This window comes from Aricia agestis, chromosome 15 (genome assembly GCF_905147365.1).
Source record: "Aricia agestis chromosome 15, ilAriAges1.1, whole genome shotgun sequence".
Lineage (NCBI taxonomy): Eukaryota > Metazoa > Arthropoda > Insecta > Lepidoptera > Lycaenidae > Aricia > Aricia agestis.
The window spans coordinates 7,864,885-7,889,743 of NC_056420.1; the positions used below are offsets into that span (position 1 = coordinate 7,864,885).

Below are 24,859 nucleotides of genomic sequence, written 5' to 3' on the forward strand. Positions count from 1 at the left end.
ATCACTTTTACACCGACGACTGAGATACACCAAGAAGAGTATGTAGTCTATTCAGAGTTATATTACCTCTGGGTTTTGCAACAGGGAGCCCTATGTTTTTGGCATCAAAGCCCTGTCGGAGATAAAATAATTCCGAATATTCTATAGGAAGACATCCTGAAACGGAATAAAACATTCCTATGTTTTGGACTTTGGGGAGGGGGTTTCACTATAATATAGTCTATAGTTATAAGCAGTAGGTAAGTTAAATTATGAATATCAGCTTTTTTTATTTGTTTAATGTAGGTAATACATTTTAAGGGCTTAGTGTGGTTTTCCCATTAATATTTAAAAATATTTGCGTACATTACAAATAAAGGTAGGTAAAGATTTTCATAATACATATTTGAAAAGACAACATGGATATCTAAGCTTTTGCTGTTGTACAATAGATACATTTGATTAGGTGGAAATTCATGTTGATTTTTTTATAAATCTTTGACATAAACTAAACCTAAGATTAGTCAATGTAAAAACTTAGCAGTTAGTGTTAAAAATACTATGTAGAAATCAAAAATAGCTTATATCAAAATTCTTTAAGATATTAAAAAGAACACACCCTGTGTACATATCAATAGTTGCCAATAAATTATAGAGTAGATATGTTGTTACTTTACAAGTAATGCAAATGGTACAGTCTCAGATATTAAAAATTCATGATATATCAGTTTTTATCCATTCTTTTGTATTTTGTAATTATATTTTGAGTGTAAAGAGTTCAGAAATCATTAGAGTCATTACTGTGTACAGATAGATAAGAGTTGATTTTATGTAGTGTACATCATTATAATGGGTCAGAAAAATATTTTATCGTCATCTGATTTTCTACAAAAAGATTATTTTTTAACATTCCGCTTTGCTGTTTTCGAAAAGCGCCATCTATGTTTGTCGTTCGGAACTAAGATGTAGGTTTTTTTAGCGTTTGACGAAGGGATTATTGCGGGCACTGGTGCGCGCAGCGGCGGCGGCAGTTTGCGTGCAGTTGCATAGGGCGTCGAACATCCGCAATACGAAGCCTCTGGCTCGACCCAGCCTCCTCTTTAGGTTACCTGAAGCAGATGATTTGTCAATTAAAATCTTTGGTACATACTCCTTTATAGCTAGTTAACTAGTTGGCTTATGTAGTATATCAGAGAAGTTGATTCATACGCAGATTGCGGAGCTACGTAATTCCGTCGCAGTATGCCAAACCCAGTAGACTGATTACGACGAACATTTAATTGACATAACCCGACCAAAAGGGTTGATTCAGACCGCAACGCGACGCGACGCAGAGATGCATTTCTAAATTTATATGAATTTGACAGATTCGCAAGACGTTTCACGCAATTGAAATCTGTGAAATCCATACAAAATGCCGAGCTGCGCCTCGCCTCGCCTCGTCGCGTTGCGGTCTGAATTGACCCAAAGACGTAGGTCCGTCACCTGCCTATATGAATCAATTTCTTCGACGGTACTTGGTATATAAATGACACCAGTCGGTGTCGGATTTTGAGTTGGGCCATAATAATATTATATACAACGCCTTATTACTACTTACTATTATACTTCACTCGGGCTTACTTGTCGCTAGCGGTTATTGTCATTTTCCAAATAAAACCACGATTGACAATATCTGACACATTGTCAATCGCGGCTTATATGGAAAATGACAAGTTTTTGACAGGGAGTCAATGACCGCTAGCGACAAGTTAGCCCGAGTGGAGTATACTATGACAATTATAGCTACTGAGTAATTTTAGATAGACTATGCCTATTGCCTACCTTAAATCACTTAAACTTGAAACGATCAGCAAGCGGTCGCGAAAATATAACATTTTAAGACGGAAATCCTTTAATAAACTCTATAATATGTATTAGTTCACGTTTGGTTAATTTAGCTCTGTTTTTAGTCTAGCGTCCTAGGTGGTAGATAGGTACACCTAAAGCTGAGCACAGTGAGTTATGTACAGTGGTGGTGCTAAAATATAATATGAACCCAAAAAATTTAAGGTCACAGCATACAATATATCAACTCGGAAAGGGATCGTCACCGTATCGCCTTTCGCCTCGCCGTCAACCAGGCGTCAACCTAACGTATGCACGTATTACTAAAGCGTATCAGTAGCGCCTGTACGTCAACTCACCTACGGCTAGGCGACGCCTCGCTTACGGCTCGCCGACCGCTGTCCTTCGCCCTTCGCCCTTCCGAGGCGAGACGATTACGTTACGGTTCCGCTTAGTGTGCGTTGCAGTAGGGAGTTTCATACAAACAATATTGAACGGCTCGAGGCGATACGGTGCCAATCCCTTTTCGAGTTGATATGTGTGAGTGACCTTTAAGCTTCAGGTCATAATTCTTATTCTTCAGGCATAAGTAGTGTAGAAATAGGCTGATAATAATAGCGCTATGGCAGTTTTATCACTTTCCAGTTGCGTGACTTCAAGCGATGAGGAGAATTTATCACAAAACACTGTTTACCGATGGTTTACCGTAGCATAAGGCTTCGTCCACATTTGTATCATTTTCGCGATCAGATGATCAGATCTCCGTCGCGAATCATCGAAGCGTATCAAAATGATACGGCCCGATCGCTATTAACCGCGTATCTAATACGTGTCGTATCAAATACGCGCTTGATCGGCCGAATGATCTAATAGGCCACACTATGATACGCATACTCGATCGCGGCGCGATGATCGCGACGGACATCGCGCAAATGATACAAATGTGGACGCACCTTTAGCTGCCTCGGTCATGTCACTTCAACTAATTTATAGGTTGTAAGTTGTAACAGATTGTTGTTACAGTGAGCAACGAGGCACAGTTTGCGTCCGTAAAGATTGAGATTGTAGAGTAAAACCAACATTGGTGCTCTTCGTTTTTAGGGTTCCGTACCCAAAGGGTAAAAACGGGACCCTATTACTAAGACTTCGTTGTCTGTTCGTCTGTCTGTCTCCAGGCTCTACCTCAAGAACCGCTATAGCTAGACTTCTGAAATTTTTACAAATTGTGTATATCTGTTGACGCTATAACAACAAATACTGAAAACAAAATAAAATTAATATTTAAGGAGGGCTCCCATACAACAAATGTGATTGTTTCGGCATATTTTTAAAATGCGACTTAGGAGTAGATTTGCATATAAAAGTATCTTTACCATTATTTAAACGAGAATTAATGCTTCTATCAATACTGAAAAATATTGCCTTACTGTGATTTTTTTCATTTCAACAGCAAATGCTAACGTTGGTTATTTCTGGCCGTAGCGTTTAGTTTTACGCAGGGGCGTAGCTACCGCCGTATATGCCTTATCAATTATACTGAGCCCCCGGGACATAGGGGGCCCCTCACGATCGTAAGTAAAAATGAATAAAATCTTTCCATTTCCTAAAAGTAAATAATTGACCAAGTGCGAGTCGGACTCGCGCACGAAGGGTTCCGTACCGATACAGAGCAAAAATAGGTTAAAAATTGTGTTTTTTGTATGGGAGCCCGTCTTAATTTTTTATTTTATTTTAATATTATTATTAAATATTAAAGTACACATTTAACAAATGAATGTGTGAAAAATTCAAGTCCCTACCTCTTGCCATATTATTCATATAGAGCTAAAAGGCCGAAAAAATCACTTTTGCTGTATGGGAATTAACCTTAAATATTAATTTTACTTTGTTTTCAGTTCAGTATTTGTTGTTATAGCGGCAACAGATGTACACAATCTGTGAAAATTTCAGAAGTCTAGCTGTAGCGGTTCTTGAGATACAGCCTGGAGACAGACAGACGGACAGACAATGAAGTCTTAGTAATAGGGTCCCGTTTTTACCCTTTGGGTACGGAACCCTAAAAAAGGAACCTTACCTTAGGACCCCGAAACAATTTTTTATACGGGGCCTCTCTGAGGCACGCTACGCTTCTGGTTTTACGCCATAGGTAGAGAACAGTTAATAGTGTATTCAAATTGAAATTCATAAAAATAATATATTTTAGTCAGCAACTTAAAATCAACTAACGAACTTCCAATTAATTATATTATAGTGCTCGAAAATTCCTGCTCTATTACCGTATATTTTCCTGCAGTCACTTTGAATTTGAACGCCCATGGTCAACTCTGTCTGTGCACAAAAATAACTCAACTTAAAATAACTAGGGGTGAAGCCAAACGAGCGTAATTTGTGAGTTGTGAGTCGCAGAATTTCGGCTGGCAGAAATTCTGCTGCATTCAATTTTATACAAAAGTTCTGTTTAATTCACACGAGCGTAATTTTGTGAGTCATGACTCATGATTTAAGTATGAAAAGATATTTACGCGACCTAAATTCTGCCCCTCACAAAGTCACAACTCACAAATCACAAACACGAGCATATCGTTTGGCATCACCCTAAGTGGGCCCCTAGACGATCAATTTTACTGTGCAATATTATCACAAAAATTATTTGACAACAAGATTGAAAGACGAGCGCGTTCAATATTAACCCTAGACGGTCAATTATATTGCGCAATAAAATTGATCGTCTAGACCAGGGTTTCTCAAACTTTCGGCTCCACGAGCCCCTGTTAAAATTTCCAGGTGACAGCGAGATGGTAAGTGACTTACCATCTCTTCGGCCGTAGCAAGTCCCACATACCCCGGTGGTCCTTCCCCAACGCTACCGGGGATGTGTAATAGCATTTCCCGACCAAAAAAAAAAAAAAAAAAAAGGTGACAGCGAACCATTTACTAATGAATGACTAATCTACGGACATCTCTAAAAGTAACTCCAGTTGCTTGACACTCAAACTAGAAATTATGCTCTCGTTCGTGACCGCAAATGGGTTAAGAATCCAGCCATCTTTTCCAGCCAATTATCAAGCCACCATTACGTAAATTTTGTCGCGAACCTCTTGCCGTCGCATGGCGAACCCCTAGGGGTTCGCGTACCCCACTTTGAGAAACCCTGGTCTAGACTCTAGGGGCCCGCTAAAACTTTCATTGTACGTAAAAAGTTTCACTAAAACTTTTTACTCACGCAAAATTAAACTTTCAGACATTGGTAAACATTAAACAATCATAATTATGATTTATTATATTCTTCGTCTGAGGAGTCTGAGGGTTGGAACTTTGAACATTTATAATTTTTGAAAATTATGATTTATGAGTCTAACAAAATAATATTTATGTATTTTGTTAAAGTGCTTAAAACATAACACCTTCGATCACTAGTATATTAGTGATCGAAGCATAACACTGTTCTATTTTTGTATATTTTATTATTTTGCATACTTTCATAGGTATCTTGTTAGTTGTTAGTGATGTTACGTCTATAATCTATTGAATATGCAGCCCTATACAAGATCATAGACATAAGGAGTACAATAAAATTATTCACTTTCAAAGAAACTAAGTTAGGTATCTTTAATCTTTAAACGAGCAATTCTTGTATATCTTATATATAAAAATGGATTTTCAAATGTGTTAGTCGCGCTAAAACTCGAAAACGGCTGAACGGATTGGCCTGATTTTAGTCTTAAAATATTCTTAGAAGTCCAGGGAAGGTTTTAAGTTGACACGAAGTTCACCGGGACAGCTAGAATATATATATAATTGGAATCTCGGAATCGGCTCCAACGATTTTCATGAAATTTAGTATATAGGGGGTTTCGAAGGTAATAAATCGATCTAGCTAGGAATCATTTTTAGAAAATGTCATTTTATTCGTGTTTTATCGAATACCGAGCGAAGCTCGGTCAAATAGCTAGTTATAATAATATAAGTACCGTACTTACTAAATATTCTGAACAGTTGTAACAATAATTATTTAAATAGTTACAGTAAGTAGAGTAGGTATGTGATGGTATGTGTAAGCTACGATTTACGAATAAGTAATGAAAACTAAGGAAAAATAACTCCGCCAAAAAACATGCTCCACAATACTTGTAAAAAAAGTGTAGTGCTTAGGTACACATTTCAATACATTTGCAATATTTAGGTGGCCTTGAGCGGTATCAGGCTCAGGTTAGGCGTGAGTCGTAACAGTTCGAAAGGAACCAAAAAAACGGTAATAGTATAGGAGTTACATTTCCTTAGTTTTTATTATTCGTAGCTGCTAAGTGTATCCCTAAAATAACATGTTAGAATATTAATGACCCTAGTCACAAAAAAAATTAAAATGTTTCATAACTCTCGGTGCAAATCACGTGCTTGAAGGTACCCCCTAGTGCGCTAGTGCCCACTTAGACACAGACAAGTTCCGTCTGAAAACTCTATCATTTCAGCTGCACAGAGATACCTAATGCGTGACGAAAATTTTCAATGTTAGGCTAATAAAAGTACTTTTACAATGGCTGATACTTACTGTGAGATGTAAAAATTACAAATTTGAAATTAGGTATCAGATATACTTACTTACAAGATGTTAGTACACCGTAATTATCCTTGAAACCATCGAATGAGCACGTCAAAATGAACAACTTTTTCTGTGAGAACAATGCTGTGAAACTTTCGATGTGAAACTCAAAAAAATCCGTCTTCATACCCATACAAATTGCCGATCCGGGCATCCGTATGGGTGTGAAGACGGCATTTTGAGTTCCCAGCATTGTTCTCATAGAAAAAGTTGTTCATTTTGACGGACTCATTTGATGGTTTCAAGGATAACGGTGTTTACACTAACACACTGTACTTATATTATAATATTCTATATAGTAACTAATAATATATCTTTTTAAGCTATTGAAAAGCTTTCATCGCGGGGTTTCGACGATCGAATTAAGAAATTTCGTAACGAAAAAACCTAACACCCCTCCCACTCCGACCGGCCGCGGCACAGCGATGCGGCATTGCCAGACTTCGGCTCGGTGTTTGTGTGCGTGCGACTAGACGTATGCGAATTATAATTGCTTAAGAGAGAACGCGGGTGTAGTAGAATTTAAACTAAACGAAGAAACTATTGCCATATAGTCTTCTGATTCCTCCTTCACAATAGAGCTTCTCTTTCTCTCTCTATCTAATTGTTATTTTTACTAGCTGTTGCCCGCGACTTCGTCCGCGTTAGCATAGTAGATCACGTCCCAAGTATTATTTATTGTACAAAAAAATTCAATGTACAGAAGTGACTTTCCTATGATTTTACTATATATACTTAGATGTTCCGCGCGGCTTCGCTTGCGTAATTCAGGAATTTCACGCAACCGTAAATTTTTCCGCAAAAAATAGCCTTCATGTTTGCCAAATAACATAAAAATTGGTCCAGTAGTTATTAAGATAATAAGCAATTTCATATAATTTCCCCCGTTTTTCCACATTTTCCTCGATTTCTTCGCTCTTATTAGTCATAACATGATAAAAAATAACCTTTAGCCTTCCTCGATAAATAGGCTATCTAACAGTAAAATAATTTTTTAAATCGGACCAGTACTTTCTGAGATCAGCGCGTTCAAACAAACAAACAAACTCTGCAGAATTATAATATTATATAATATATATAGTACAGACAGAGACCAGATAAATATCTTCAGGAAGAGTGAGTCTATGCCTCTATGTTTTATTTTATCTTAAAGATATTTCAAATTTTGTTTTATGGTCGGTACATCATTGGCGGGGTACGCCGTAGCCCGTAGCCCGTACGGCCTACGGGTCATTAATTTTTTGCAATTTTAGAAGGGTCATAATATTTTCTTATTGATTATTAAATTTAGGAAAAATCGAATGTAGAGGCATAGCTTTAACAAAAAAAAATCATTTGTCTAAACGCATTGTCCAGGGAGTAAATTGGGGAATAGGTTTTATGGAAAAACAGTGAGCGTTTCCTCTTAAATTGATAAAAACTGCTACGCAGCTTTACCGCGGCAGTCCCCGAGTTTTACACGTATTTTTATTGCTCTGTCCCATAGAATTTAACGTTCATTAGCCGCACCTCCTAAATAGACGTGTTTATAATAATATGCCGAGGGCGGGCAATATCGATCCCAGTCCCGACCCGACAAAGGACTTTGGGACCGGCCAACTGTGAACATTGGCTGCCGCGGTATAAGCCGACATTATAATGTACAAACTGCTAATAGTTTCAGTATATTATGTGTGCGCTTGCAGGTTTTACTAATATTATAAAGGGTTAGCTACAGGGAGAATAGTCTCCAAATAGTTGAGTCAGTATGCCACGTTATTGGTGTAGTTCAGGGGTTCCAAAAGGGTATAGGGTTAGAGACTTAGGGTACCGTAGTCAACCAAGTTTTGTTGATTACAGAACCCTAAAACGGAACCCTAACCAGGTGATTTTTTTTGTATATTGGTAGGTTAAGGTTGGGTTACACCAGAGGCGTGGTTAAAGTTAAAGTTATTTTTATAGTTAAATATGGCGTCCATTAGCTTCAAGTTTTAACTTTAACCGGAGAAATTCACGTATGAGCCACAATAGACATAACTACCAGTAGTTTGACTGAAAGAAACGGACAGGTTTCAATATCTGTCAAATTCGTCGGGTTTCACTAGGATTATAAACGGAATGTGCCTCGCGCTGGCTGGTATAATTTATTTTTAAATATTTAAAATAAATATTTCAAAATTGGATTTGACAATTTTAATCGCATGTGCCAAAACACAAACAACATAGTTTTAAATTCGTATGTAACAAGTTAACAACCCTAGCGACGATTTTCGTCATAATACGTCAAATTAGAAAATTTAAACATCAGTTCTAAGTCGGCATACTCTAATTCTGTCTACTCTGTATAAGCGGAGGTAAAGACTAGACGCCATATTTAACTTTAACCAAAGATTTGACATTTTGCACTGTAGTTAAAGTTACAGCTAAAGTTAGTTGGTGCAACCCAGTCTAATAGTTATATAATTTAAGAGTAACATTGTCCTACATATAGAATAATCCTCCAATAATCCATATTTTAGAGCCATCAAATCAAAGTATAAAATCCTTTCTATTTCTGTTAGCTACCACTTTCAAGATTTTTCGCAGATAAAAAAGTTGTTTGTCGTATCGAAATGAAGCTACTTATATATATTTTTTTGATTACCTACTTACTAACAAGCTAATTTCTTAGCTTGTTAGTAAGTAATCAAAAAAAATTGTTCTAGCCCTAGAACAATTTTTTTTTACTTACATACAAGCATACAGGGAGCCCTCCCTTACCATTCGACCCGTATGTAAGTATATAAAAATAGATATTATGTACACAATAGACATAACGACCAGTAGTTCGACTGGAAAGAGATGGACAGGTTTCAATATCTGTCAAATTCGTCGGGTTTCACTAGGATTATGAACGGAATGTGCCTCGCGCTGGCTGATATAATTTATTTTTAAATATTTAAAATAAAGATTTCAAAATTGAATTCTGACAATTTCAATTGCATGTGCCAAAAAACACAAACAACAATACGACCAAAGAGGAACACGTCCATCGAATATGTCATAGTTTTAAATTCGTAGGTAACAAGTTAACAACCCTAGCGACGATTTTCGTCATAATACATCAAATTTAAAAATTTCAACATCAGTTCTAAGTCGGTATACTCTATAATTCTGTCTACTCTGTTATGTACCAATTTCGTTATTTCCAATTTCTTTATGTCATTACCGAACCCTAAGTGCTGCCCGACACGCATGAACGATTTTCTTTACTTGCTCATCCTTTTCTCTAATCTCTACATAATCATCCGGTAAGGGCGGTAAGGCGCATTAGAGGAAACAGGATTTCTCGTCTTAAGCCCACTTGGATTAAGATTTTATTGAATTAGGTGATTGTTAATAGTTTGTCTCTCTCTGTTACATCTACGCTTAAACCGCTAAACCGATTTAAATGAAATTTCATATGGAGGATGAAGGTATTCCGATAAAAGGCATATTAAAACAGTTTTTAAAAATATAAAAATGTACGATTCCCGTGACAAACCTAAACAAGTTGCGGAAAACATCTAGTTACAGCAAAATAAGTATTCTAATTTCTACTTGTAAGAATATTATGCTCGGCATCCCTTCGAACGCTCACCGGACAAACACGCCTATACTTCAACAACTTAAAATTACCTACCACCCGCCTGTCCACGCTTTGACAGTGTAGACTCTACAACGATCACGTCTTTTTTGGCCACAAAGCCCGCCGGGAGCCTAGTAATCTTGACAGTCTCATACTAGCTGGGCAATGAGAGGGGAAAAGAGGCAGAGGCAGAGTGGCTACACGATGGACAGACGCGATTGTCAAGGCTGCTGACTGCACGTTCCGGCATTCCATCAGGCCAAAAACAGAAACAAGTGGAGAGTCCTATCCCGGGCAGCTGGTGGTCACGTCCCTAGCAGTCATGAAGATACGATTAGGAAGGAAGGACTTGTAGGTATATACAACTCCGTTGCGCCAAAACTCGTTTATCGCGGCAGAACCGTAAATTTTGTCGGGATAAAAAGTATCCTATGTCCTTTCCCGTGACTCAAAGTATCTCCATGCCAAATTTCAGCAAAATCAGTCTAGCGGTTTGGGCGTGAAGAGGTAACAGACAGACAGACAGAAAGACACACTTTCGCATTTATAATATAAGTATGGACTATGGATACTATCTAATAATTAACTACATACTTACATTGTTTTTCAATGACGGTTTTTGCACAAAGCGTTACTAAGTAGGTGCTTAATCAACGCATTACTGACATTGTTTCAAAAGAGAACACTGATAATTCTGATATAGAAATGCCTACATTGTTCTTTGTTAGAAAGTCAATAAAACTGAATAATCACTAGTAACAGGCAATGGGTAAACCTACTTAATACAATTATAGAGTTAAGTACAGAATATTTTTAATTTTTAATAAGTTGTAACTTAAATAATTAATAAAGCGATATAAAACTATTTATTCCCTTAAACTATAGCTCCAGGAAGAGCTCCAGGCATTATATATTATGTAGTTGGACTTTAAAGTAAGTTATATGCAGTTTCTAAAGTTTTTTAAACTAAGTTTATAATTAACTAGTTAAGTACTTAGATGACGTCTGCAACTATTTACACACTTTCGCATTTATAATATAAGTACGGATTCACAAGCGCTTCTTTAGCTAACGTGGACTAATCAATAACGACATTGGAAAGATAAACTTCTGTCAAATAATCAGAAAGAAGACATTTACGATATTCCAGGCGAAAACCATTTATACCTAAATCCGACCGAATTAGATTTCCATAATGGCTTAAGTATAACAATCAACATTCAACATCCTAAAACCTAGGTTAACCAAACACAGTCCCTAAACCTAAACATACTTGCAGCTACAGCTCTTAATAGCAGAATGTTCTAGTATTGTAAATTACCTACTTAGGTATAACTATTTTTAAACTTAGCCAAACATTTTCAAGTATAATACTTAATAGAATACCACTTTGCAATTTTCTATTTCTTGAAACTAAACTGCGGAGTATCTATTAATAGAATTTATATTTTCTTTCATTTAAACTGTACAAGTGCAGAAAGGCGTTACATTATTATTATCTTGACATTAGATATTACCTATATAGTGATAGTGAAATGATCTTGCATCGTGATAACATCTTAATTCTTACCAGTCATAATGTAAACTCATACGCAAGGTCAAATGGTTTGTTTCTATATTCATTGTATTGTCAACTTTTTCAGTACATAAGGACTTAAAATAATCTCGTCGAAAGAGCCTTATTATAGAACTGTACCTTGGTGTGCTAAGTAAAACCGGGTTAAAATTTTGAAGTTATGTATAATATGTCGATGTTACGCAAATCCCTGAAATTATGACGTTGGCAGAATGAATTGAGACTGAAGAAAGGGTCTAAATCTTGACTTTGACAAAAAGGGTCAGGCAGACGGAAAGCCGTGCAACAACCCTTTTAGGGTTCCTTTATCCTTTCCTCGAACCTCGATTAAATATAATAATAAATAGTTCTCTAATCTCTACTTGTCAAAACTTAATTTTAACGACGATAGTAGTTATTTCTACAAAATACTTTTTTATTTAAGTACCCTACTTTAATCTAAAACGGATTTTTTTTTATTAACCAACCTATTGCGGCCAAGCAAGTAAACTGTAAGGACTAACTAGGTACCCTTAGTAAATAGTAACGTAGAAAATATATTCAGGCAGTTCTTGAATAAACCCCAGGAGATCATAAAACAAAGGAACTCTCGGTCAAGTCCAAGGTCATCCAGGTCAAGTGTAGGTCATTGTTCTTGAAATGAACTTAACGCGAGAGAATCACAGTTTTAGCGGAGATATTCAACAGCTTTTCGTTAAAACTTGAGTAACGAAGCAAAAAGAAACTATTTATACTGTACTTGGCGAAACATGGCGGTAGCGGTCATTGACTTCCTGTCAAAAACTTGTCATTTTCTATACAAAGCCACGATTGACAACATCTGACACTTCATTGTCAATCGCGGTTTATATAGAAAATGACAAGTTTTTGACAGGGAGTCAATGACCGCTACCGCCACGTTTCACCGAGTATAGTATCTAGATTAATTTTGACATTCTCCCCATACTCTTTCTATTTTTATACATGTCCGCACTCATTGAACGATTACTTTAATTTAATGAAGATTTGGACATAAGCTCCATTTATCTTTGTCAAACTCTTCATTAAATAGTTAAGTAGTAGTTAAATGACTCTGAGTGCTGCCGTAAGAATTTTATGCCAATAAGTAGATACTTAATTCTATTTTGTATCTCGTGAGCCTCATCTTAAATTAAGACTTAACAGAGACTAGATATAAGTACTAGTATCTAGACTTGGGTAGAAGTTAGGACCTATACTTTCTCCATTTACTTACCTACACCCGAATCTTGAGATCCCTGAAACAAAGAAAATGTGGCGTTAATATAAATTTAAGAACGTATCTGCATCTTTAAATATTTGAATTGCAAAGCAGTGACTTATTGTTATTGAAATATAAGATGTTGCAACATAATATTATACAACTACCGAGTAATAATATCCTATAAAGATGTAAAGTAAAAACACACAGTGGCAGTGTGTTAGCCATTGATTTCAAACTAGACGTCCCGCGCGGCTTCGCCCGCGTAAATTAGAAAAAGTTAAAATTAGGAAGGTGCAAAATCTTACTTGTTGGTAGCATATGCTTAGAATATTTCTCACGAAACCGAAGTCACCACATGTTTCCCTATAAAATTTGAGGAGTTCCCTCGATTACTTATGGATCCTTCATCAGATCACCACTTTTGTGAATATAATACCAAATTGGGATGATACCCTATATACCAAAAGAAAAATTTTGAAAATCGGTTAACAAACGGCGGAGTATTAACATAAAAAAAAACCAAGACAACACCTCCCACATTTTGAAAGTCGGTTAAAATTGTATCCTATGTGTTATTCTGATGTATAAGCTATATTATTGTAAAGTTTAAATAAAATCTGTTCAGTAGTTTTTGCGTGAAAGAGTAACAAACATCCATACATCCAAACTTTCGCCTTTATAATATTAGTAGGATAGTAGGATTAGTAGGAAGTAGGATACAGTTTATCCTTTTATGTTAACTTTAATTGTAACAATCATTATTATTATGTACAGTACAACTCAGCTAGAATTACTACAGTAGACTAGGATGACAAAAAACTTTAATGTACTTAATAAAAACTAGAAACTATACGAGTAAGAAAGTGCAAATGTGAAAAAGACTTAATAATATTTTAAAGTAAAAAACGTCTTGTTTAAGTAACTATTAATTGTTGACTCAAAAGCTACTGATTAAATTTAACGTTTTTACTTAGCATGGGATTAGACGACGTGATGTACGCTACCTAGCTTTTATACTATTGTATATTATTGTATGCTTAATAAAGAATTTGAATTTGAACGTTATGTATAGAAGACCAAGAAGGTTGTTTCAAAAATTTTTAATCTTTTTTTTTTATGAAATAAGGGGGCAAACGAGCAAACGGGTCACCTGATGGAAAGCAACTTCCGTCGCCCACTCGCAACATCAGAAGAGCTGCAGGTGCGTTGCCGGCCTTTTAAGAGGGAATAGGGTAATAGGGGAGGGTAGGGATGGGAAGGAAATAGGGGAGGGCAGGGACGGGAATAGGGTAAGGGATTGGGCCTCCGGCAAACTCACTTACTCGGCGAAACACAGCGCTAGCGCTGTTTCAAGCCGGTTTTATGTGAGAACGTGGTATTTCTCCGGTCGAGCCGGACCATTCGTGTCGAAGCATGGCTCAGCCACGTATAATCTACGGTTAGATTTCTTAATTTATTCCTTCTAGAGGTTTCTGGGAGAGTCTGCAGGAGCTTTCCATACAGGATCCACTAAACCCTTGGATTATCGATTTATCTTCCAAACGGCATATCAAAAACTCGTTATCAGATAAGTGTAATCCGATTGCCCAATATAGTTGCATTGCCCGATAACATCGAAAACACACAGTACTTAAATACCTTGGCCATTAGTAAACAAAAACTAATTTACGGGGTTTTTTTAAACTTACGAGAAAAAAGGTAAGAAAATAAGAACGTACCACGTAGAGTACGTAATAGTAGTACGAATCGAATGATTATAAAGACTAGCTAAGAAGTGACAAGCCATTCTGGCCTTTGGTAAAGTAAAGTTGTAGCTTATAGATTTTAGGCTAAGAGCGTGCCAAAGAAAAACACAGGCAGAGTAATAAGTACGGAGTGTTCTTTCGAAAACCCTCCTTTTGGTGCAGTCGGTTGCCTATCAATTACTGCAATACCGTCTGGTTGACAGAAGCAATATCGATTTGACATCAACTTCGCGATTAGAGGTGAGATGATGTACTAGGCATGCAAAAGCCGTCCACGAGCCGTCCATTTGGAGTGGCTGCATAAGGGCTCCCACACAAAACTGCGAATTCGCATCGCATCGCATCGTAATGATATTTTTTTTATTATGAATTTTCTCACAGATATTTACGATGCGATGCTAATTTGCAGTTATGTGTGGGAGCCCTAAAACTCCAAGAAAAAATCCTTAAAAAATGTAAGGCTTTCTTAAACCAAAATATTTTGGCATACCAGTAAGCCATGTGGATTTGTAGACGGCTCATGTAAGGCCAGCATAAGTAGCGTACTGTGCTAGCCCAAGCAAAACTACATCAGCTCAGCCTACTAATAACACTTACCACCCATCGTCCACGGCCTTACGGGGATAAATATACATTTATACTTACAAATTTGCCTCTATCTTTCGCTTTTTGTTTGAGCTCGGCCTCTTTTTTGGCCTGCTGTATGAGCTCGTCAACGAATTCCGAGGCCTGTCGGAGTTTATCGGGATCATTCTTGAACTCTGCTACTTTTTGTGTTAGTTCCTCTGTATCCTGTCTCATCTTTGCTATGGTCACATAAACGTACGCGCGTAGAGGATATTTTACATGATATTTTAGTGAGTTTTAAAGCTACGTTCAGTCATAGCCGCGTTGGCGTGTGTCAGCGGTTTCGCTTCCCGAGGTACTGGCTGGGTGAATTTCGCTCATGCGCTGATTGGCGCAGCGTCGGCCACGAGAGCCGATAGCGAACAGATACGAGCCTCCATAGGCTCCATAGAATGTAAAAGGTTATAATATCTACATAACATTGTAGATAAGTATCGTCTTTGGAATATCTTTAAAAGAGGCTCTTGGATATTAATTTGTAAAGTCACAATTCACGTCGAATATTTTTGTTCTATAGACCAGGTTTTTTGTGTTGTAAAATCTTTATATATATAAAACTCAAAGGTGACTGACTGACATGGTGATCTATCAACGCACAACCCAAACTACTGGACGGATCGGGCTCAAATTTTGCATGCAGGTAGATGTTATGACGAAGGCTTCCGCTAAGAAAGGATTTTGATAAATTCCAACCCCAAGGGGTTAAAATAGGGGATGAAAGTTTGTATATAATAATACTTCTTAACGCGAGCGAAGCCGCGGGCAAAAGCTTGTATTAAATAAATAATTTATTGACTCTCGATGGAAATTTTTGAAGAAAGAAGGAAATAAACTTTATTTGGTAAATAATACAAACAAATCTAAAGAATTACTTAGAAACATTTCAACGCCTTTACCAAATAGGTGCTTACTCAGCCTGTGTTGAGAGTTGCGACCATAAATAGCCGCAACCCGCTGGTTTTCAATAAGCGCCTAAAGATGAAAATAAAATAACGAAATTAAAACTAAGCATTACAGTGTCATTTAAAAACATAAACAATAGGATAAAGCTATAACAATAATAATACTTAACAGTTGCGTTAATCACAAAAAGCAACTTTTTGCTCTACAGGTAACAAGACATTAAAATGTGGCTTTACTACGGGTAATTTCAAAGCCAATAAAGTAACCTACTTAATTATATACGATTTTTCCACTCTCTAAGATATCTACTCGTTTGTATAAGGTGAGGTTTATCAAGTTAAATCACTAACGAGTGACAGAGGACACTGAGCTCGTCCTAATCAATCTACGTTGAGAAAATGCACTATTATGATTTACTTTATCTGTAGTTACATGTTTGTTTATTATTCATTTTAAAAATATCGCATTTCTTATCAATACTGCATTATGCAAATTTAAAGCAAATTACGTACAGGTCCTACCTGCGCTGCTTACATACGCTAGGTAGAGTAATAAAATAATGTACCTACAATGTACCATCGATGAAATTGATTCCTAGGCAGTTGACAGACCTACGTCATCTGGTCGAAATATGTCAATTCGTTAATTCGTGATCTGTCGGCTGGGTTTGACAAAACACGACCAATATACGAAGATCTGCCATCTGCCTATGAATTAACTTCTCTGGTAGTACATATATTTTTTTTATGAAATAAGAGGGTTTGTAGATGGTCTAACGGAGTGGCGTAGTTTGTAAGAACTAAAACTCCTTAAATAAAGATTTAAAAAAAAATAAGAGGGCAAACGACAACTTCCGTCGCCCATGGACACTCGCAGCATCAGAAGAGCTGCTAGTGCGTTGCCGGCCTTTTAAGAGGAAATAGGGTAATAGGGGAGGGTAGGAAAGGGAACGGAAAGGAATAGGATAGGGGATTGGGCCTCCAGTAAACTCACTCACTCGGCGAAACACAGCGCAAGCGCTGTTTCACGCCGGTTTTCTGTGAGAACGTGGCGTTTCTCCGGTCGAGCCGGCCCATTCGTGCCGAAGCTTGGCTCTCCCACGTATAACGTAATACGTAATGTATTAAGTACACTTAACAGAGTTCTGTGATGATATTATATAAAGTGAAAAGTGCTGTATGTACTTTGCGAGCTTGATTTTGAAAATTGAAATAGCTATCAGCGCCATAGATATCTATTATGTATATATGAGAAATTGGATATCTCCTTGACCTACCTTTCCTCTGATTAATTTCGTTGCGGGTCCCAAGACAGATTTAGCTTGTCCTTCGGGCACCCCTGAGATCATAATAAAGGGTTTTCGTGGTTGGTTACCACTGTTGATCCTGGCGACACAGGAGTTGGTGGAAATGTGTGGTGGGCCATTTGCCCGATTTCATAGATGTATCGAAGCCCTAAGGTGAATAAGATCACTATTAACTAGCTAAAAGCCAAGCTTTGTGAAGGCTCGCGTCGTCATACCTTGACTGCACGGCCGTAGCTAGAGGGGGGCATTGGGGGGCAATGCCCTACCTTAAAATCACAATGCCCTACCTTAAAAATATCAAAACCCTAGAAAATCAATCAATTATGATATTTTTATTACTTCTGCCCTACCTGTAACCAATGCTGCCCTACCTCAAATCTAACTCTAGCTACAACCCTGCTTGACTGACTGGTGATAACACATCTACATATAAAAAACCTTGACTGATCAGTGACTGATTAATTGATAACACATCTACATATAATAAATAAAAAATACTGTGTTAAAGTACAAATCAATAGGCGTGATAGTTTTTAAAATGTAAGCATTGTGGGATATACTAGGGCTAGGGCTCGCTTCGCTCGTCCTGTACATTTATTTTTAACCCCCGACAAAAAAGAGGGGTGTTATAAGTTTGACGTGTCTGTCTGTCTGTCTGTCTGTTTGTATGTGTGTGTATCTGTCCGTGGCATCGTAGCATCCAAACGGGTGGACCGATTTTGATCTAGTTTTTTTTGTTTGAAAGCTGACACGATCGAGAGTGTTCTTAGCTATAATTCATCATCATCAGCCTCCTCAGTGCTGGACAATCAGGGTTTATCTGGTTCATGAAAGGCCGTTAGCAACTTGTAGTCGTGTGATGGGTTTTATATTTCAATCTAGTTCGTGACATTTGTGAATATATACAATATAAGTATACACATAATAATGGAAAGTTGACCTGGTGCTGCAGCATCACCTGGTAATCAATAGGATATCCAATTCCTTGCCAACTTAGAGCAGAGGTTTCGTGTTTGGGCTCATTTTAATTGCGACAACCATTAAGAAGTAGATAAAGTATAAACAGTAAATATTTACATGCTGCTGCTGCAGCATCACCTGGATTCTATAGGAACCGAGCTTCGTATGAACCCAAAGTGGAGGTTTTATGTTTGGGCTCATATTAACGGCCTCATCGAAAAGGACATTGATAGATGGTAATCATGAGAATATGATTCTGTTGATAGGAATTATTCTGCACTATAACCAACACAAGTTTAAAAGTATGAAAAAAAATTAAATTAAGAAATTTAAAAAAAAACCCCGCCAAAACAACTTTAAAAAGTAATGAAATAATATTTACTGCCTTTAAGTTCAAATAATTCCTAACTTGTGTAAAGTAATATTTTAGTCCATAATTGTTGTCAGGGTGTGTCGGGGGACCGCTAATGTAAATGTTTGATTTCACATAACAAGTTTAAGGATCAATTCACAGCATCATCGCGATCATTCATTCTGAATCGAGATAGGTAACCAGCGACTTGGCGGTTGTAGTTTACTTGGCGGTCCCCCGACACACCGTGACAACAATTATGGACTAAAATATTACTTTACACAAGTTAGGAATTATTTGAACTTAAAGGCAGTAAATATTATTTCATTACTTTTTAAAGTTGTTTTGGCGGGGGTTTTTTTAAATTTCTTAATTTAATTTTATAATTCGTAGGCTGTTAATTGTAATACTAGACTCTAGAACACCTATACTCAACCTGCGGCCCACGGGCTATTTTTTAACCCTAACAATTTTGCTTACGGCCCGTGACACCAAGACCAAAACGTGTTTGTGGCCCGTAGGCCGCATAAGAAATAGGTAAGTTGAGTGCCACTGCTCTAGATACTATGACTCTACATTCTAGCATTGGTAGTGGGCGCCAAACTATAGTTAGTACCCACTCTCTATTAGAATGATGATGATGATATTACTTCAACCGCGAATGATATCTCAATGTGGAATTTAAGATGGAAACATTATATCTACTCATATCACAAGTTGGTAAGTATACAAGATTGCTTACAAAATAATTTATATTAAACAACAATAAACATGTTGTTTTCTAGATAAGAAACGTTTTGTTTGTAAATTATTATTGTCAATTGCTAATTGGTAATTAGTAATTCTATACTGACTTCCATATATACAGGTTGTTAGGGTGAACACCGTTATCCTTAAAACCATCAAAATATGAGCACGTCAAAATGAACAACTTTTTCTATGAGAACAATGCTGGGAACTCAAGAAAAAGTTGTTTTTTTTTTGACGGGCTCATTTGATGGTTTTATGGATAACGGTGTTCACCCGAACAACCTGTATAATAATAATATGATGCCTCTAAGATCTGTCCCTATTGGCATAGGCTTTTCCTTTGCCCTTTCCATTGATATAATTGTAACACAAATAATCGACCAAGTGCGAGTCGGACTCGCGCACGAAGGGTTCCGTACCATTATAGAGCAAAATTAGGCCAAAAATTGTGTTTTTTTGTATGGGAGCCCCCCTTAATTTTATTTTATTTTAATATTTTTTTTAAATATTAAGGTACACATATAACTAAGGACTTTGAGAAAAATTCAAGTACCTTCCTGTTGCCATTATTGATAATTGATATAGAGCAAAAAAGGCCCAGATAATCACGTTTGTTGTATGGGTCCCCCCTTAAATATAAATTTTATTTTATTTTACTATTTGTTGTTAAAGCGGCAACAGATATACACAATCTGAGAAAGGGGTTTGGGTAATATTGGTGTCATTTTCAAATCTCGCGGCCACTCACCAAACCGGCATATTATGAAAGAGCATATCGAGGGGAGTAAACTTTATTATGGGGGACATATAGCTAAACTGTATCGGAGCCGAGATATTAGGCATTTTGAGTTCGTATTTTCAACTAAACGTAAATTCAATCATAACATGAATATTCAGGAAAATATAATAAAACGGCGTTATTTATTAGCTTAAAGCCTTCCTCGCTAAATGGCGATTTTTCAAATCGAAAAAACAGTTCCTGAGATTAGCACTTTCAAACACACAAACACTTTAACTTAATAATATTAGTATACAGGGTACTAAGTGATAATACTTTAGGGTGTGTACTGTGTATGAGTCCCGTGTATTAGAGTTTACTGTGAAAGTAGTAGCGCTGAAAGAGATTTTTTTTCACTTTTATATGGGGAAACTCTTTACGCCAGGGCGCGCAAATCACAAAAAAAATTTTTTTGGTCTTTCAGCCAAGAGTGAACTTTATACAAGTAACACATAATGTATACCCTAACTAAAGTATTATCATTTATGTTACAACCTGTAGATATAGATTATAGATACAAGAACAATTAATTATTCATCTCATCATTTATTTTTAATTTTAGTTATTCGTACATTTTAGAGAAGAGAAGATCATTTAACATACAATCTACGCGCCGCGCCGTCTTTTAATGAGTTTTTTTACTATTTATTTTGCTTTTGCAAAAAAATGCAAATCCAATTTTTCTCGAATTTCTTAAAGCGGGCCGTTTTGATTTTTTCATATTTTTTGTGTACTTAAGTAAATAGTTAATCTTCTCATCTGTATATATAAAACTCAAAGGTGACTGACTGATTGACATAGTGATCTATCAACGCACAGCCCAAACCACTGGACAGATCGGGCTGAAATTTGGCATGCAGGTAGATGTTATAACGTAGGCATCTGCTAAGAAAGGATTTTGATAAATTCCAACCCCAAGGGGTTCAAATAGGGGATGAAAGTTTGTATATAATAATACTTCTTAACGCGAGCGAAGCCGCGGGCAAAAGCTCGTAAGTATATCTTATATATAAAAATGGATTTTCAAATGTGTTAGTCGCGCTGAAACTCGAAAACGGCTGAGCAGATTGGGCTGATTTTAGTCTTAAAATATTCGTAGAAGTCCAAGGAAGGTTTTAAAGTGACACGAAGTTCACCGGGACAGATAGTCTTCTTCTATCTATACTTATAAAATTACATGTCCTGACTGACTGACTGACTGATCATCGCTGAGAAAAAACTGTAAAAGTTACAGCCACGAAATTTGGTGAGTATGGTTGTTTTATTAAGTGGACACCCACTAAGGAAGCAATTTTGAAAATTTTACCCCGAAGGGGGTGAAATAAGGGTTGAAAGTTTTAATGAAAGTCCTTCATTTCTTGAGTTAGAAACATGAAACTTTATTTTTGGGTTACTGATTAAAAGTGAATGGATACGTATTTAAGCATTTTTGGAAATTCTACCCCCAAGGGGGTGAAATTGGGGTTGAAAGTTTGAATGAAACTCCGTTATTTCTTGAGTTACAAACATGAAATTTTATGTTTTGGTTACTGATTAAAAATAATTGGACACGTGTTTAAGCGTTTCTGAAAATTCTACCCCCAAGGGGGTGAAATAGGGGTTGAAAGTTTAAATGAAAGTCCGTCATTTCTTAAGTTAGAAACATGAAAGTTTATTTTTGGACTGCTGATTAAAAATGAATGGATAGTTATTTAAGCGTTTTTAGAAATTCTACCCCCAAGGGGGTGAAATTGGAGTTGAAAGTTTGAATGAAAGTCAGTCATTTCTTGAGTTAGAAACATGAAACTTTATTTTTGTGCTACTGATTAAAAATGTATGGATACGTATTTAAGAGTTTCTGGTAATTCTACCCCCAAGGGGGTGAAATTGGGGTAGAAAGTTTCAATGAAAGTCCGTCATTTCTTGAGTTAGAAACATGAAAGTTTATTGATGTTTGCGTTTGACGTTTGCTTAAATAGGGTCCGTTTTTACCCTTTGTATAAGGAACCACAAAAACAAAAAGGAGAAAACTATCCATCTTTGTTATTATACTATGTTAACGCGGATGAAGTCGCGGGCAACAGCTAGTAAAAAATAAAAATGGATTTTCAAATGTGTTAGTCGCGCTAAAACACGAAAACGGCTGAACGGATTGGGCTGATTTTAGTCTTAAAATATTCGTAGAAGTCCAGGAAGGATTTTAAAGTGACACGAAGTTCACCGGGACAGCTAGTATTCTATAAAACATTCCTGCAGCTGTACTTCTATAATGAGTCGGGAAGTAGATTAAAAGCTGGACTTAAAATTCTGCCGAAAGCTGGTGGCGTCGGGCATCATACTACTTTGCATACTGCAAAATTCGCTAAATAGTGGAAATAATCGACATTATATTATGGGAACTACACCCTAGAGTCATTTTACCCACAACACATTAATACACAAGAACAATAATTATAATTGCCTAATATTGCATCCGGCCCTTTGAAAACCGCTGTCTAATGAAATATAGTCTCAAGTCTGGCTATATTTTAGTCGGACGAGAATTAAACCCAGAGTGAAAATATGTATGAAAAATTATTCATATTTGACGCGGACGAAGTCGCGGGCAATAGTTAGTGAGAAATATATATCCAACAGATTAATATATCCTTTCTACGCCTGTTTGTTAAGGATAGCTCCATACAGTAACGTTAATTACTATTGATTTTGTGAAGATAAGATGCAAAAATAAATATACTAAAATAATCGTAGCTCAGCTCCGATATTACTTAGAACAATTTTTATTACTAATATATGTTTCTCTTATGTAGTGCTACAAAATAGTTATGGTTTTATCCCTGGCCGCTGGAAAAAAAAATGACGCCACAGGTCCATACAAAGTTACCCAATGCCCTTTCAGAAGTCTAGCTGTAGCGGTTCTTTAGTTACAGCCTGGAGACAGACGGACAGACATCGAAGTCTCAGTAATAGGGTCCTGTTTTTACCCTTTGAGTACAGAACCCTAAAAATTAAGTAGATAAATAGTAATTAGTAATTATTAATAGCGAAAGTACCTACCTGTCCTAGTTACATACATTATGGAATGAGGTAAGCGTTTACCTTTACCCTTAGGTAGTTACGCTGAAAAAAAAAAAAAAAAAAAAAAAAAGGTATACTTGTAAATGGTGATTATCTCAATGAGTTTACAAATTAACATTTTTATAATTATTTCGGTTCCGGTGCGATAAACGTAATTCTGCGCAACGAAATTCCGAGCCACATCTCACATTCAAAGGCCAAAAGATCCTTTCGAAAGTGCACTCAATTCCTTTGAAGTTTGAAAAATTAAACGCGAAAAGGGCATGGAAATTACCTCGAGGGGTGTTCCACCCTTAGCGCGCCATTGTTAAGTGCCCTATTTCTGCCCTAATTCTGTCACCAGCACGCACGAATTACGCGTCTAGTCTGTCATGCCGTGATTACGTAGGTACGATATTATTATGCTCCTACACGATTTTATTAAATAAGGGGGAAAACGAGCAAACGGGTCACCTGATGGTAAGCAACTACCGTCGCCCATGGACACTCGCAACATCAGAAGAGCTGCAGGTGCGTTGCCGGCCTTTTAAGAGGGAATACGCTCTTTTCTTGAAGGTTTGCAGGTCGTATAGGTTCGGAAATACTGCTGGTGACAGTTCGTTCCAGAGTTTTACAGTGCGCGGCAGAAATTTACGCAAAAAACGCACTGTGGAAGACTGCCACTCATCAAGGTGATGAGGATGGTATGTTTTTCGCGTGGGACGATGGCCAAAAGTTGCAGGTGATATGATTCCGAATAATTCCTCAGAGCACTCTCCGTGATACAACCGATAGAGGATGCAGAGTGAAGCTACATCTCGGCGTAATTCCAAGGGGTCCAAGCTGTTTGAAACACTATGGCAGTCAACAATTCGAGCGGCCCTTCGTTGGATACGATCCAGAGGGAGCTGTTGGTATTGGCGCCCCTGCCCAGAGATGAGAACAATATTCCATATGAGGCCTGCGCCTTGTAGGGTTGTAGGCGTTGGTCCGGCGAAAATCAGAAGAGTCCCTTATTGAAAATTTGCAGAATTTCCTAGTTCCGCCGTACCTATAAACGGGCCTCAATATAACTAGGCCGCATGTTCCATAAAGTCTAACTCTACCTACTTTGGTACGACACATTTCTTTATGCAAATAACTACTTACTGCATTATTTATAAGACTCTGTGAGTGCGTGAGATGGATTATATCACTTTTCCTTGACATTACGTACTTTGCCTTGCATGAATAAAATATTAGAGGCACTGTTATTCTTGTATAGGGTTGCCATCAACCAAATTCCCATCGCCGGCCAGGCATGACAAAATTCCCAGACATTTGGCCGAAATGTGGTTATTTCCCCATACACCTCTTAAACAGTATTTACGATAACGTCTTGCCAATTTTTGCTTTTCCAACAAGAATTTGTAAAAATCTGTCTAACTTAAGTCCGTGCAAGAAACCGTGTGTATGCTTAGCGAGTTTTATCTTTCGTTTACCGCTGCATGACTTAATAGTTAAATTTCTCTCATCAAAAGAGTTTGATGAGAGAAATTTAACTATTTCAAACCAAGACAAATCCGGGGAAAACCCGACGGATGGCAACCCTATTCTTGTATAGTCGAGGTCT

The 24,859-nt window shown here is 37.1% G+C and overlaps 1 protein-coding gene across 1 annotated transcript; it reads right to left on the reverse strand.

The window, feature by feature from the left end:
• Window positions 1-871: 871 nt before the first annotated feature.
• Window positions 872-15,452, reverse strand: LOC121734220. Its single transcript, XM_042124700.1, has 3 exons — window positions 15,181-15,452; window positions 12,803-12,824; window positions 872-1,088 (listed from the first exon to the last, which is right to left on the reverse strand). Exons 1-3 carry the CDS (start codon window positions 15,334-15,336, stop codon window positions 955-957), a joined length of 312 nt encoding a protein of 103 aa, XP_041980634.1. The 5' UTR covers window positions 15,337-15,452; the 3' UTR covers window positions 872-954.
• Between the last annotated feature and the right edge of the window lie 9,407 nt (window positions 15,453-24,859).

Bases quoted from the DNA above. Each gene is read 5' to 3' on its own strand.
- LOC121734220 (XM_042124700.1), bottom strand. From the start codon at position 15,336: ATGAGACAGGATACAGAGGAACTAACACAAAAAGTAGCAGAGTTCAAG. The intron at 12,825-15,180 runs GTAAGTATAAAT...TCTTTGTTTCAG, and splicing joins CGAAAGATAGAGGCAAATTT to GGATCTCAAGATTCGGGTGT. The intron at 1,089-12,802 runs GTAAGTAAATGG...CATCTGCTTCAG, and splicing joins ATCTCAAGATTCGGGTGTAG to GTAACCTAAAGAGGAGGCTG.